At 38.1% G+C, this 17,462-nt stretch overlaps 1 protein-coding gene and 1 non-coding gene across 2 annotated transcripts in view; both read right to left on the bottom strand.

Moving 5' to 3' along the window:
- The window catches only part of CNBD1 (cyclic nucleotide binding domain containing 1), a 490,840-nt gene that overhangs the window by 399,052 nt on the left and 74,326 nt on the right, over positions 1–17,462 (bottom strand). Inside the window, exon 5 of the mRNA XM_052651586.1 lies at positions 11,835–11,993. Within this exon, the coding sequence (XP_052507546.1) occupies positions 11,835–11,993 (159 nt within the window). The remainder of the gene's footprint in view (positions 1–11,834; positions 11,994–17,462) is intronic.
- Positions 306–377, bottom strand: TRNAW-CCA (transfer RNA tryptophan (anticodon CCA)). Its single transcript has one exon. It is a non-coding gene; the product is annotated as a tRNA-Trp (tRNA).

Raw genomic sequence — 17,462 nt, forward strand, 5'->3', positions numbered from 1 at the left:
CGACTCTTTGCAACCCCATAGACTGTAGCCCACTGGTCTCCTCTGTTCATGGGTATTCTGCAGGCAAGAATACTGGAGTGGGTTGCCATACTCTCCTCCAGGGCATGTTCCCAACACAGAGCTCTAACCCAGGTCCCCGGCATTGGAGGCAGATGCTTTACTGTCTGAGTCACCAGGGAGTGAGTAAGTGAAGTCGCTCAGTCATGTCCGACTCTTTGCGACCCTATGGACACCAGGCTTCTCCGTCCATGGGATTTTCTAGGCAAGAGTACTGGAGTGGGTTGCCTTTTCCTTCTCCAGGGAACTTCCCAACCCAGGGATCGAACCCGGGTCTCCCGCATTGGAGGCAGACGCTTTACCATCTGAGCCACCAGGGAAATCCTACTAAAATATATAATTTTTTCTCCCTTGAGATGGGAACTTTTAGGACCTATTCTCCTGAAAACTTGCAAATCATCATATTGTTTAAGTATTCCAAGTATATTGGGAAGCTAGCTGTTTAACTACCAATATATATGTGTGTGTTACTCGCTCAGTCACATTCGACTCTGTGACCCTGCGGACTGTAGCCCACTAGGCTTATCTGTCTATGGGATTCTCCAGGCAAGAATACTGGAGTGGGTTGCCATTTCCTTCTCCAGGATATCTTCCCCACCCAGGAATCAAACCCGGGTTTTCCACATTGCAGGCAGATTCTTTACCATCTGAACCACCAGGGAAGCCCAGTAAAACTTAGAACTGATGTTTTCAAAAAATAAACAAAACTGACATATATAGGTCTAGTTTAATCACTAGCTTTCCCATATACTTTCAATATTTAAAAAATACAATGATTTGAAAGTTTATAAGAGAATAATCCTAAAAGTTTCCATCTCAAAGGAAAAAAAAGCATTTTTGTATCTATATAGGCTTATGGATATTAATTAAACTTGTGGTAACCACTTCATAATACATTTAAGTTATTATGGTATACATTTAAACTTACAGGATGCTATGTATCAATTATACTTCAATAGATCTGAAAGGAAAAAGTACTTCTTCAACTGTGCCCATTAATTTTTTTGAGACTGGTCTTGAAAAAAATGCAATAAGAAAGTAATGCACTTACAATATTTACAAAAAAGATATAAGAACTAGGAAATGACCCCGTTAAAAAATATAGAATCTCTATGAAACTCTACTAAGAGTCACAAAAGACGACTTAAAAAAATGCAAAATATACACCATGTTCCTGAATGAGAAATATACTACATTGTATATGTAATTAATTAACAAATTAGTAAGAAATTGTCTTACTAGATATCAGCACACATCATAAAGCTAAAGTTAGTTTTAATTCAGATGAATCTGGCACAAGACTAGACATCAATAAAACAATAGCTAGCCCAAGTGTATAGTAAACTTAAAATGTGACCAATATGCATCATAATCAATATTATGATTGAAATGTCCAAGAACTCAAACGATAATATGAAGATTTTGGCAAAGAACTGCAAACTATAAAAAATAGTCCACTGAAGTTTTTAGAAATGACAAATGAAATAACTGAAATTAACAGCTCCATGAATGAGCAAAAGAGAATTGGTGACTAGAAAAATAAAAGCAAGATTTTAAAACTTTTAAGTTTTAAAAACCAAATACAAAGAGAAAAATCTTAGAAATAGCTAGAAAAAAAAAAGAAGTCTTATTACTTTCAAAGGAGGAACAAAGGAGTAACAACAAGACAGATAGCTGACTTTGCAGTTGAAACAAAGCCAAAAAGTCATAAAATAACTGCCAATTTCACATTCTATTTTCAGTGAAAAATCTCCAAAAATGAAGAATAATAAAGTCATTTTTCTAAGAAACGAAACTTGAAAGAATTTTCCATCAGAAGACACACTAAGGAAAATATTAAACGGCATACTTCAGGCAGAAAAAAAAAATGAAGAGATGAAAGGTTAAAACTGGGTAAATCTAACTTAAAAAAAAGAAAATGTTTCTTTCAAAGTCTTAATAATATTGATTTATAGGATTTATACACAGAGTAGAAAGTTTTCCAGATCCAACCATCTCTCGGTCAAAATTGTTATGATTTTAACACATTATTTATCTGTACAAAGTTTATTTTGAAATGAGTTCTACAGCTAGATTCTTTTTAAAACCTAGGAAGATTCAATAAGTTCTGTTACCTAAAACAAACATAAAATTAAAAAGCAAATGAAAATTGCAATAAATATGTAAAATTCCAAGTAGTCTTTTCTCTTTTAGCAACTTACAAACTGATTCTAAACATCCATCTGAATACACAAGAGACTGAAGATTATCCAAAAGAGCAACAAGGTGGAAGAAATCACACTACCTGGTTTTACTTGCATGCGTGCTAAGTTCCTTCAGTCGTGTCCAACTCTGAGTGACCCCATGGACTGTAGCCCGCCAGGCTCCTCTGTTCATGGGATTCTCCACACAAGAACATAGGAGTGGGTTGCCATGCCCTCCTCCAGGGGATCTTTCGCACCCAGGGATCAAACCAAAATGTCTTCTATCTCCTGCATTGACAAGTGGGCTCCTTACCACCATTGCCAATTGGCAAACCCATCTGATTTTAGGACATATCAAAAAACTACAGTAATCATCACATGTAAATTAAGTGAATTAAGATAGACATACGTCAACAAAATAGAAATTCCATAAGTAAAACCACTTGTGCATGAATAGATAATTTCCACCAAAACTACAAAGGCATTGCAATCCAGAAAGAGTATCATTTTCAATAAATGGATATCAATGAGCAAAACAAACAAATAAATAAAAAGCAACCAAACTTCTAGTAACACTTTATACCATTTGCAAAAATTAACTCAAAATGAATAACAGACTTAAATGCAAAACCTAAAACTATAAAACTTGTGAAAGAAAACATACAATCAAGAGTTTTAATAGGGCAAAATTTCCCATATACAATATCAAAAGCGCGATTCATAAAAGAAAAACGATTAAATTGGATTTAATAAAAATTAAGCACTTCTACTTTTTGAAACTTTGGAAAGTGAAAAAGATAAGCTAAGACTAAGAAAATATTTACTAGGTGTATATCTGATAGATGTTTTAATATGTTTAGAATATAAAAATTACCTTCAATATTTGAGTAAATACTTCCCTCTTTTAAAATTGAGTTTTCACTTTTAAATTGTGCAAAATATATGTACAAGTATTTCATCAAAGAACATATATGAATGACAAATACATTAAACATCATTAGTTAGTAGAGAAGGATAAATTAAAAATCATGATATGGCACTATAAGCCTATTAGAATAACTAAAAATTTTAAAATGATCAAATCAAGATTTGACAAGAATGCAAAAGAAATAGAACACTCATAAACTAATAGTGCAATGTTTGCAGTACAAGACTTTTGGAAGAGTTTGGCAATTTCTTAAAAGTTCAACATATACTTACCTAGGAGGCCTTACAAATAGCTGTGAAAAGAAGGGAAGTGAAAAGCAAAGGAGAAAAGGAAAGATATAAGCATCTGAATACAGAGTTCCAAAGAATAGCAAGGAAAGGTAAGAAAGCCTTCCTCAGCGATCAATGAAAAAAATAGAGGAAAACAACAGAATGGGAAAGACTAGAAATCTCTTCAAGAAAATCAAAGATACCAAGGTAACATTTCATGCAAAGATGGGCACAATAAAGGACCGAAATGGTAGGGACCTAACAGAAGCAGGAGATATTAAGAAAAGGTGGCAAGAATACCAAAAGAACTGTACAAAAAAGATCTTCATGACCTAGATAATCATGACGGTGTGATCACTCACCTAGAGCCAGACATCCTGGAATGTGAAGTCAAGTGGGCGTTAGAAAGCATCATATGAACAAAGCTAGTGGAAGTGATGGAATTCCAGTTGAGCTATTTCAAATCCTGAAAGATGACACTGTGAAAGGGCTGCACTCAATATGCCAGCAAATTTGGAAAACTCAGCAGTGGCCACGGGACTGGAAAAAGCCAGTTTTCATTCCAATCCCAAAGAAAGTGAAAGTGAAATCGCTCAATCGTGTCCGACTCTTTGCGACCCTGTGGACTGTAGCCTACCAGGCTCCTCCGACCATGGGATTCTCCAGGCAAGAATACTGGAGTGTGTTGCCATTTCCTTCTCCACAATCCCAAAGAAAGCCAATGCCAAGGAATGCTCAAACGACCGCACAATTGTACTCATCTCACACACTAGTGAAGTAATGCTCAAAATTCTGCAAGCCAGGCTTCAGCAATACGTGAACCGTGAACTTCCAGATGTTCACGCTGGTTTCAGAAAAGGCAGAGGAACCAGAGATCAAATTGCCAACATCCGCTGGATCATCAAAAAAGCAAGAGAGTTCCAGAAAAACATCTATTTCTGCTTTATTGACTATGCCAAAGCCTCCTACTGTGTGGATCACAAGAAACTGTGGAAATTCTGAATGAGAAGGGAATACCAGACCTCCTGACCTGCCTCTTGAAAAACCTGTATGCAGGTCAGGAAGCAACAGTTAGAACTGGACGTGGAACAACAGACTGGTTCCAAATAGCAAAAGGAGTACGTCAAGGCTGCATATTGTCAGCCTTGCATATTTAACTTCTATGCAGAGTACATCATGAGAAACAGTGGGCTGGAGGAAGCACAAGCTGGAATCAAGATTGCCGGGAGAAATATCAATAACCTCAGATATGCAGATGACACCACCCTTATGGCAGAAAGTGAAGAAGAACTAAAGAGCCTCTTGAAAGTGAAGGAGGAGAGTAAAAATGTCAGCTGAAAGCTCAACATTAAGAAAACTACGATCACGGCATCTGGTCCCATCACTTCATGGGAAGTAGATGGGGAAACAGTGGAAACAGTGGCTGACTTTATTTTGAGGGGCTCCAAAATCACTGCAGATGGTTGCAGCTATGAAATTAAAAGATGCTTACTCCTTGGAAGGAAAGTTATGACCAACCTAGATAGCATATTAAAAAGCAGAGACATTACTTTGTTCACAAAGGTCCATCTAGTTAAGGCTATGGTTTTTCCAGTGGCCATGTATGGATGTGAGAGTTGGACTATAAAGAAAGCTGAGCACAGAAGAATTGATGCTTTTGAACTGTGGTGTTGGAGAAGACTCTTGAGAGTCCCTTGGACTGCAAGGAGGACCACCCAGTCCATCCTAAAGGAGATCAGTCCTGGGTGTTCATTGGAAGGACTGATGCTGAAGCTGAAACTCCAATACTTTGGCCACCTGACGTGAAGAACTGACTCATTGGAAAAGCTTCTGATGCTGGGAAAGATTTAGGGTGGGAGGAGAAGGGGATGACAGAGGATGAGATGCTTGGATGGCATCACCAACTCCATGGACATGCGTTTGGGTGAACTCGGAGTTGGTGATGGACAGGGAGGCCTGGCATGCTGCAGTTCATGGGGTTGCAAAGAGTTGGACACGACTGAGTGATTGAACTGAACTAAACTGAACTGAAGTTTCTCCATTTCTAGGTTTTTACTTAACAGAAATGAAGGCCAATGTCCAGACTTGTACTTGAATGTTCATAGCAGCTTTATAAATATAATAGACAAAAACTAAAAACAAAGCAAATGTCTATAAACAGATGAATGGATAGAAATGGTTGCACATTATCGAGTGTATTACCACACAAGAAAAAAAGAAATGAGCTACTGGTATGCAAAACAACATGAATAACTCTCCAGAATACCTGTGTTCAGTGAGACAACCAGGCTAAAGTACGAAATACGTTGTATGATTCCATGTATACATAATTCTCGAAAACAAGCTATAGTGGCAGAAAGCTAATGAGTGGCTGCTTCGGGGAAAGGGAATGGGGTATAAGTTTGAGTAAAAGAAAAGGATTGCAAAGGTGCACAAGGAAACTCTTATGAATGATGAATATGTTCTTTATCTTGATTGTGGTGATGGTTTCATAGATATATACATGTCAAGACATACCAAATTTATACAGTGATGATGGTTTCATAGATGTATACATGTGTCAAGATGCATCAAATTGAATGTGTTAAAATATGCATTTTATTGTAACTAACTTATACTTCAATAAAAATATTTAATATATATTAATTAACTGTATTATATAATAATAGTATGTGTATTGGAGAAGGCAATGACAACCTATTCCAGTACTCTTGCCTGGAAAATCTCATGGACGGAGGAGCTTGGTAGGCTGTAGTCCATGGGGTCGCTAAGAGTCAGACACCACTGAGCGACTTTACTTTCACTCTTCACTTTCATGCATTGGAGAAGGAAATGGCAACCCACTCCAGTATTCTTGCCTGGAGAATCCCAGGGACAGAGGAGCCTAGTGGGCTGCCATCTATGGGGTCGCACAGAGTCAGACATGACCAAAGCGACTTAGCAGCAGTATGTGTATTATTAAACAATAATATTAATAATATGCATAATGTCTTTCTTTGAGCTTCCTATGTAGCACAGTATAAAGAATCCTCATGCCAATGCAGGAAACGTGGGTTCAATCCCTGGGTGGGAAATATCCCCTGGATAAGGAAATGGCTATCCACTCCAGTATTCTGTCCTGGAGAGTTCCATGGACAGAGGAGCCTGGCGGGCTACAGTCAGTGGGGTGGCAAAGTCAGACACGACTGAGCAACTTTCACTCACTCCCGCTCCAAGAGTGCATGTAAGCTCCACATCCCTTCCCATACACCTTGTCCTATGCATCTCTTCCTTCTGACTGTTCCTGAGTTATATTTTTTAATAATAAACTAGTGATCTAGTAAGAAAAATGTTCCTCTGAGTTCTTTGATCTGCTCTAGCAAATTAATTGAACCTAAGGAAGGGGCCATGGGGCCTGTGATTTACAGTCAGTTGGTCAGAAGTGCAGGCAAAAATCTAGACTTGTGAGCGGCATCTGAAGTCCACGGAAGGGTTGTGGCAACTCTAATCTGTGGTAGGTCGGTCAGAAGCACAAGCTTTCAACTGCTGTCTGGAAGGGGAGAATGAGTTGGAGAAAAGACAGTAGTTTTGCAGATCTGAACCCCAAACCTATGAAAGCTGGTGCTGTCTCTGAGTTGAATTGCATATTGGTTCAGGGAACCCCTCCCCACCCCGCTCCACACACTGGGCACTGTATCTCAGAAGACACTCTGGGACCTCTCTCCACTTTGGCCACGTGAGCACAGAGCCAGAAGATGGCCACCGATGACGCGGGAAGGGGCCCCGCCCCACCCAAGGAATCTGCAGGCTCCTTGATCTCAGACCTCCCAGCCTCCCGAACTGACTGCGACAAATAAACTTCTGTTATTTAAGCCATCCAGTCTATCGGTTTTTTGTTATAGCAACACAAAGGGACTAAGACATAGCTACACAGTGAAAAAAAAAATCTGACTAGAAATAAGGAAGGAGAGCATTTACTTATTTCCAAACAATAAGAGAATGATACAAAGATATCATTTTCTTAAACATTAGTTAATTTGTGACCAACTAGTGGCTTCTGAAACTCTAGTATAAAAATATCACTGGCACCTTTGTAAATTAATATAAATACATAATAAATAATTAATGGCAATTACTTATTCACAAGGGTTTCCCTGGTACTTCAGCTGGGAGAGAATTCCCCTGCAATGCAGGAGACCCTAGTTTAATACCTGGGTCAGGAAGATCCCCTGGAGAAGGGATAGGCTATCCACTCCATATTCTTGGGCTTCCTTGGTGGCTCAGATAGTAAAGAATCCTCTTGCAATGCAGGAGACCTGGGTTTGATCCCTGGGTTTGGGAGATCCCCTGGAAGAGAGCTACCCACTCCAGTATTTTTGCCCAGAGAATCCCCATGGACAGAGGAGCCTGGTGGGCTACAGTCCACGGGGTCACAAAGAGTTGGACATGAGTGAATGATTAAGCACAGCACAGTAGATTTATTCACAAACTAAGAGAAATCTGCATATTCCTTCTTAAATTAAAAAATATATATGTGATCACTGTTATTCTGCAATACTAGAAACCTCTTTGTACTTCAGCTATAGGAAGTATATAGCAAAGTCTTCTATAAAAAATTCTTATCATAACATGGAAGAGTCCTTTGGAAAGGGGAGATTGACTTGTGCAAAGACCTGTGATGGACTAATAATATTCATAGGGCTTTACATTTTTTAACTTCATTTAGGCTTTTCGACAACAATGATCCTATGACATTAACAGTTGTTCCCATGTTAGAGATTAGTGAATTATATATCAAGAGGTAGAAAGTTGCCCGAGATCATATAACTCATCACTTGCCTTGGCAATCCCATGGACAGGAGACTGACAGGCTGCAGTCCAAGGGGCGCAAAGTAATTGGACACTACTTAGTCGGACATGACTGAGCAATTTCACTTTCACTTTTCACTTTCATGCATTGGAGAAGGAAATGGCAACCCACTCCAGTATTCTTGCCTAGAGAATCCCAGGGACTGGGGAGCCTGGTGGGCTGCCATCTATGGGGTCGCACAGAGTCAGACACGACTGAAGCGACTTAGCAGCAGCAGCACCAGGAACTAAACAACTAATTACTAGTGGAGTGCAAGTCAGGACATATTCCTTTTCACTCTGAAGTCAGGCATTTGTGATTCCTGCACCCCAAATGTAAATTTAACTCTCATTGTCATTGGTGGGCCAAGAAAGTGCCTTACTCTTCTATGCTATCAATCTACTGTCAAGGAGGTTTTAATTTCTGTCCTTGGCTAACTCATCTCTTTTAACAAAAATAGCTCTCTTTTACAATTTCCATTCTTATAAACAATTCTTATAAACTGTTTCTGTCAGAAATCTAAATTACATTTAGCATTTGCATCATTCTTTGTTAACTTATGTTCCCTTTTAGATTCCAGTCAGTTTTGTTCAGTTCAGTCACTCAGTCGTGTCCAACTCTTTGTGACCCCATGAATTGCAGCATGCCAGGCCTCCCTGTCCATCACCAACTCCCAGAGTTTACCCAAACTTATGTCCATCGAGTCGGTGATGCCACCCATCCATCTCATCCTCTGTCATCCCCTTCTCCTCCTGCCCTCAATCCCTCCCAGCATCAGGGTCTTTTCCAATGAGTCAACTCTTCGCAATAAGGACTTTTTTTTTTAATGTAAAGAAGAGGGCCTTTCCAATTCCACTTAGATTTTAACCCAACTTTGCATTTTTAACAGAATTAATAACCCACAAAGTTTATTTCTCTCATCAGCATGTAACCCTAAAATATACTTTGAGATTACATTTCCTCCTCTTATACCCCATTTCACTAGCAAACAGTACTGTAAGAACCATATTGCATTTGGATTTTAAGCAGCCTGAATCTAAAAATCACAAACCCTCATGTCTTTTCAGGGACCAATTTCTCTGAGTCATTCCTGAGAAGCGGCTTTGCATCACTGCTCCACTGAAACATAATGATCTTCAGATGCCTCCTTCCCTCAAAGGAAACATCTTTAATTGGAGAAAGTAGGAGAAAAATCATTTGGGCCAAGTTTTCTCAGAGGATCTTGAACTGCTTTTCACAGCTCATTTATCAGTTTGTCTCCTCTCCTATCCTTTCTACAACCCCCACAGTTACATATACACATCACTTGTTTTCCAGAAATTAGTCATTTATAAAGAAATCAATTATGTTTACCAAAGAAATCCATAATTCTGTTTTTAAAGCCGGTGGTGTTATATGCAATGTCATCAAATACAAACATGTGAGAGCAGGAGATGAATTGCCCGGCATTATCTTTGTTGGGGGTCAGGTTGAGCTAATAACCTAATGTGCTTCCAGGAATATCAATTGAAAACTGTTCAGCTCATGTATTTTTAAATGCTAAGTTCTATTGATACGTGTCAAACTGAACTCCCTAAAAACAGAATTCAGACCACAGTTATCTCACACCTAGACCAATTCCATATAGCCTTCTGACAGGTCATCCCAAATCTCCTCCTGGTACCCACATGACACATTACCACATAAATAAAAACAATGTCATTCCCATTTTGCCTGTCACACCAAGATTGAAAACTTACCATAGCCTGCAAGATGCAAAGCAATGATCTGCTTCAGCCAACTCTGAAGACTCACTGCTACCCATTCTTCCCCTTACCAATGTACTTTCACAACACTGGCCTGCTTGCTGATTTTTTTTTTTCCCCCCAATTTACAAAACACGTGTCATCCCTGGCTCCAGCACTTGTGTTTCCTCTCCTTGAAATGAACTTCTCCAAGATATCTGATTCACTAGCGCTCTCATTTCATTAAATTATATGACTTTTCTAATCATTCCCATCATCCCCTATACACCTATTCAGCATTAGTTTCTATTTCTAATACCTATCACTAACATAATATATACATATACATACATATATAGTGTGTCTGTGTGTGTGTGTGTGTGTGTGTGTGTGTGTGTGTGTATTATCCCTCTTACATTAGAATATAAGCTCCCCATGAGGGCAAAAATATTGTATTCACCACTGCTGTCCCAAAATTAAGAATATTTTCAGAAACTATAGGGATTCAAAAGTATATACTGAATTCATTAATAAGTGAAAAATACAGTCAGTCAAAATTACTTATAAAAATTTCATCATGTTTTAATTCATTGCTTTTAATATTGTTTATTCATGATCCATTTCCCTCTCTTTCTGAGACACTGATATTTTCTCTTTTGAAATCCTATCTCTTACCAATTGAAGGTAAATTCAGTACAACTGTAAATTAAAGTGTGTGATCCCCATCAGCCTTTATCCAAGATATGAATATGAAAGCAAACTGCAACAATCAACAATCTGACTCCTTCTCTCTGAAACTAAAGTATGAGCCTAATAACCCCCAATCAAAAATAGTTGTAGCTGACTGAGTCCAATGTTATACACCCAGAAGAGTCAAATACTTCTTTCTCTATTTTGGGAGCTATCCAATATTTCTCCACAAGTTTCCCCTTTCCCCATTCCTTCTTGTTTGTTTGTTTTAATTAACCAGCCAGTTTCTGTTGCTTACAACCCAAAATCTAACTAACACGTGTAAGGTTGTATTTAACCTGATATGCCTCAAAATACAAAACTTAACAGAAAGATTTGTAATTCTCTTTTCTCTCTCACCTCTCCCTCCCATTGTCTATTCTCTGTACACACTTCACAATTACAATGTCCTCTACTTATTTAAACCCTTCCTTTCTGGTGACATCCCCCATATATGACCTTTCCAATGATTTTAATGTTTCAACCTCTTTTTTCCTTCCTCCCATCTAACATTGTTTACTCAGAGCTGCTGAATTTAAGTATAAGTTAAGACATCATAATATGATTAAGCCGAAGTGCTCTGTTATCAATAACTAGTATTCTTAATCTTGTCAGGCATATTTGCATTTCTTTAAAAAGTGGCTACTCTTACTCAAAATCAATTTGTTAAAATTTCAAGTATGATGACAAAGTAAAAAATTTTAGAGTATAAGGTAGTTATTTTTAAAAATGTATTAAATGGCATTACTCAAGTAGTCCATGGATCTGCTCGTGGTTCAGCTAAAGATAAATGGAGGGCTATAGATACCACAACATATCCATCAATTAAACAGGTTTCAGTTGCATTATTTTTGTTTGAATTACATAAAGCATTTAGACCCATTGCAATGTGATTAATGGAGTCATGATAAGATTTATGATGTTAGCAAATATGACTAATACACCCCAAGGGGACCCTCAATCACCTCTCCCTGGGTTTTAGGAGATGGAGGAAAGAGTAGTGATTTATTCCTATCCAATAGACTATCCATGTTGAATAGGAAGAAATAATGAGTTTTAAAAAGCTATTCAAAAGAATTATTCAACTACCATAAGTAACATATTTAAAATACTTACAGTTTCTTTAAAATAGCCATGAATTGCACTACCGTCTCTTCATACTTTTTTGGTCCGTATAACGTGTGCCCACCGCGTGCTTTCTTAACATGGATAGCTATGTTGTGAGAATCATCAGGTTGCGGAGGTTTACTTCCTTCTGTGTCTTCAGCAGGTATTCTAAACAAGGAAACATAATATTTTTGTTGTATAAAAAATTACTGATGTGAACGCTTTATTGTCAAGAGTAGAAATGCACTGTTCCAAGATACTATTGCATTTTAATAATATATTCCTTCTCGTGTCTGTTTTTCTCTGGTCATTAGTAACGCAATTAAACACATCACTCTAAGTCTCAAAATTATCACTCAAAATCACCATATATAAAATATTTTCTAGAATTTGATTATAGATGTTATGACTGTCCCAACTGATTAAACCATCTTCCATAACAAATTAGGTACATATACTTAGGAAAATATTTTAAGACAATGGTTACCACACTTTCTTTATTTTTGCATGGTTGTTTTCCAGCAACTTTTTTTTCACCAATGATAAAAATACTTTTTAAAAAACTTCTGTTTCCAACTTGTAAATTATGCACATCTTGGAAGCAGCCACCATAACTTATTCATGTGTTACTGGATGATATACTTTTAAGTCCCCAAGAGATGTGTGAATGAATGACCATTTTCCCATTTATCCTTCCAGCTCCAAGCTTTCCAATTAAAATGAAGGTGAAGTCGCTCAGTCGTGTCTGACTCTTTGCAACCCCATGGACTGTAGCCTTCCAATTAAGAGGTAACTAAAAAACCTAAGGAAAACCAATCTAACAAATATTGTCATCCTTAAGAAAAAAATTAGAGCAGGAGAAGATAAAGATCCAAATGATCACAGATTAGTCACCTCTACTTATAAACATGAGACTTTTTTAAAGTTAAATATAAAATAAGCATCATGTAGAATAACAATAACAATCATCACATTAACATCTAACTTATATTTGAGTCTTTTTAAAGGTACTGGCTACTCTATTAAACATGATATACATAGTTATCATTAACATTAACTAAGTTAAATAAATATTATCCCCCATTTATGGGACAAGGAAATTTCAGCTTAAAGAGTTTGCATAATTTGTCTAATCACTCATATCCACTTTCCAGTAGAGCTGGAAAGAGCTTTTTGCGATCCACAGTTCACAGAACATTAATGCTTAATAGCGAAACTTACTTGTCTGACAGATACAGAAAGATACTGCACCATAATTTACAAAGATAAAACTGAGAGTCAAAATTTATTTCCCCTTCTACCATTTTCACAGAACCTCATTCATCCTATCCACAGAAACCTAGAACTCTATTTAATACTCTATCCCTAGTTAGGTCTATAAATAGTAAGTACAGTAAAGCTCAGCAATGTTTGAGATTCATACATAAAACAACTGACGGCTTTCCTTCCCCCAGCTCTGATTTTCAAATGCCAATGGAATAAAGTTCTTATGTTCTAAAGAAGAGTGATCTGTGGACTGAACTCTGAAGGGGAAATTTAGAAAGTGAGTCCCCACTGACCCAGTATTCTTCTGGCGCAAGTTCATCATATTTGCCCAAGGCAAGGGTTTCCTGAAATTCCTGCCTTTACATTGAAAATCTCAAGCCAGCCAAAGAAAGTGAAGTCTCTCCGTCCTGTCCATTTCTTTGTGGCCCCAAGGACTACAGTCTGCCAGGCTCTTCCATCCATGGGAATTTTCAGGCAAGAATACTGGAATGTGTTGCCATTTCCTTCTCCAGGGGATCTTCCCAATCCAGGGATCGAACCTGGGTCTCCTGTATTGTAGGCAGACTCCTTAACGCCTACGCCACCAGGGAAGTGGCAGCCAAAGGATTCAGAATAGTCCTCAATGATATTTAAGCCATTTGAAGCCAACCTGGAAGTCATACCTGCTACCAGCTTGTGTGCTTGTGTTTACACTCAGCCGTGTCTGACGCTGCAATCTCATGGACGGTAGCCCCCTAGGGCTCCTCTGTCTGTGGGATTTTCCAGGAAAGGATACTGGAGTGGGTTGCCATTTCCTTCTCCAGGGGGTCATCCTGACCCAGGGATTGAACCAGAGTCTCTTCTGTTTCCTGAAGTTGCAGGCAAGTTCATTACCAGCTGAGCCATGATGGAAGCCCAGAAGAAAACCAGCAGATAGCAAACCACCAAAAGCAACAGGGACAAATAGATGGTCATATACAATGACTGACTGAGGGACTAAGTTATGTCTTGTGCTCTCTGGGGAATGGTAGTGTCAACTACAAACGAACACTTGCCAAGAACATTTGCCAGCGGCTGAACAACAACAGGGGCATTTGCCGTCTGCCTCTGTGGTGATTAAGCCCTGTGCTGCCGCAAATTCCAACCTTCATCACCCTCTGAGGGGAATTCGGGGTGGACAGTGAGGAGTTCTGCAATCCAGGGAAACTTCTGGGATGGGTCTTCAGGTAGCTGGATATTTTCAGGAACTGATTTAATGACCCCTATCCTTGTGTCTCTTCATATCTAGAAAAATATTAAATCCCTTCATGGTGACATCAGCTCCTCGTGACTAGCAGAAAATCTTTTGATTGCACTGAACTCCCCTTTCACCAAAATCTTATATATCAACCTCCCCCTACAACCTCTTTGGAGCAGTCTCTCAGAGCTAGCAGAGGTGCTGTCTCCCAGACTGAAGTCCTCATTTTGCCCCAAATAAAATTAACTTGCAACTCTCACACTGTGCATCTTTTTAGTCAACAATAGAAAATAATCCTCATCACTATATTTATGTAGCAAAACTAGCAACAATTCAATATTATATATAGCCTAAAATGTTCAGTCATACAAAATTCAAAATCTGTTTATGAGTGGTTAACTTGTGCAAATTGCCAAGACAAACTAAAGTATGAGTTGTAGACATGAATCACATCTTTTCTGGGGAGCTGTGTTATAATCTCACACTTCTCTATGTTTCTGTGTTTCACAAATACATGTATCTTTAAATTTTTAGTGAAGTTTTACACTGGGTAAATCTCTGATTCTTTTGAGTCTGATTTGATAACTGAGCCCTTTGTGGTAGACTGAAAGTGTTCATGAAAGCCACTCAGTCTTGTCAAACTCTCTGTGACCCCATTGACTACACAGCCCATGGGATTCTCCAGGCCAGAATACTGGAGTGGGTAGCCTTTCCCTTCTCCAGGGGATCTTCCTGACCCAGGGATGGAACCCAGGTCTCTTTATTTTCAGACAGATTCTTTACCAGCTGAACCACCAGGGAAGCCCAAGAATACTGGAATGGATAGCCTATCCCTTCTCCAGCAGATCTTCCTGACCCAGGAACTGAACCAGGACCTCCTGCATTGCAGGCAGATTCTTTACCAACTGAGCTATCAGGGAAGCCCTGTGTTAGTCTAAGGCCTCCAAATATTCTTATTTCTTTCATATAAGTCCTACTTGTTGCCTGATAAGATTGTTCCAAGATATGTAATATGTTGTTACAAATTATGTATATGTTTATTATGTTCCTTGTATATAGGTAATAATAGTTCTGTATCTAAAGTGTTAAGGATTTTTTAAAATAAAATGGTGTTCTATTTGTTGGTCATTGTGGTTGCATAGAAAAATTATTTTTCTCTTTTCCTCAGTAAACTCAGGTGTAGAGATTAGCACTAAGATTAGCACTTATTAGCACCACTAAGCAAAATAAAGTCAAATTAGCATACATTATCTCATCTGATCCTCCAATATCACTCTTGCGTGTACATTCTTGTCTCCATTTTTAGATAAAGAGCCTAAGATTCAGAGTTTAAGGTAATCTTCTTAAGGCACCATAATCACCAAACTGAAGTTCAAACCCAGATCTAACTAGTCTAGAGGCCATCACAGAACTTTATTTTCCATATGTTCTTACATTAGCCCTCTTATAAACATTTTCTCATTCCTCAAAATCCTTCTTTAACCTTCTCCATCACTTTTTTGTAAATCCATACAAATTTTACTGCTGCTGCTGCTAAGTTGCTTCAGTCGTGTCCAACTCTGTGTGACCCCACAGACGGCAGCCCACCAGGCTCCCCTGTCCCTGGGATTCTCCAGGCAAAAACACTGGAGTGGGTGACCATTTCCTTCTCCAGTGCATGAAAGTGAAGTCGTTCAGTCCTGTCTGACTCTTAGGACTCCATGGACTGCAGCCCACCAGGCTCCTCCGTCCACGGGATTTTCCAGGCAAAAGTACTGGAGTGGGTTGCCATTGCCTTCTCCGAAATTTTACTAAGTAGTAGTTAAAGCCAGAAAAATATATGTCCTTTTTCTATATTTGCTGGGATTCTTCAGTCATTTTTTAAGGAAACTGAAATCATCCTGACTTATAACAATAAAAATTAAGTTCAGTCATTTCAGGAAACTAAGTTTACTCTATCTGTTGATGTTAGCTTAATTATCACTAACGCCAAAACAGGGAAATAGCAGAGGGTAAGTCTCAAGCGCCAGGATGAAAGTTGGTGAGTTGCAGACTTTGTTTTGTGCTGAGCAGGAGTGCTGACTTTGTCCCACACGTTGCCAACATATCCAAAGTTAAAATTGAGGAGAGTTGAAGACAAGTTCCATTATAAACTCTTGACAGTCAACATTGGAATCCTGTCACCTCTTATAATATAAGAAAGAATATTTTAAGATTAGACAGAGGTAAGCAATATTTCCCTGGTTTCTATTAAATTAATGTCCTTGACAGACTCAATGTCTTCTCTTTCATTTCCAAGGAGCAATAGAAAATCCACATTTAAAAATGAACATTGGACTTACATGTATTCTACACAATAAGGCAGCAATACATTTTCCAGATTATATGACAAACTATACAGACATACAAGAAAGTTATTTAGAGAAGATTATAACAGATTTATCTCTGAAGGGTTAATTGCAAATATTAATAGGCAACAAATTAAAAAGTTGGGATATCTAAGATAATTTTTAATATAGCAATATATTAATATGTATTTAGAAAATACTAATCAAATGTGTGCTATCTTTACTTGCAACCTAAATCCCCTCCAGTCATGATTCAATTCAGCAAACATTTCTTGACTCTCTAGCCCAAGTAGAGTTCTTTGTGTTCATTATCTTAGCTCCCAGGTATGAATCATTTCCATATTTCCAATGTAATCATCCTACTTTTTCCGCCCAAAGAACATTGCTGAATTGGTCACACACTTGGGTGATTACAAATCTACATTATCTAATTTTAACTGATCTTTGCTCTCGCTCAGCATTCTAAAATCAGCTATTTGTCAAGCTCTCACACATTCCCCTCAGTGGCTTCCGTTTAGTTTCTTTTTCCATTCTCATTTCCACATTTTATGGACAGTCTTATGTCAGTACTTAATGCTCTCTACTTGACATCTGTATAGGAATTAACGATTATTACTTACTCTTAAGAAATAATGATAAACACCATTCCAGTTATTCAGGTACAGTGTCACACAAGCTGAACCTAATTTTAAATTTTTGAAGAATCAAATGCAAAGAAAATGTGGCTTGTGAATTTTCAGAATTTCTCTTTTTATTTTATACTAATCTCTTCGAGTAAATCTTAACCCCATAGGGCTAATCTAAGTAATGAGTGGAACCCCTAATTTA

The sequence above is a fragment of the Budorcas taxicolor genome, chromosome 14 (assembly GCF_023091745.1).
Source record: "Budorcas taxicolor isolate Tak-1 chromosome 14, Takin1.1, whole genome shotgun sequence".
NCBI lineage: Eukaryota > Metazoa > Chordata > Mammalia > Artiodactyla > Bovidae > Budorcas > Budorcas taxicolor.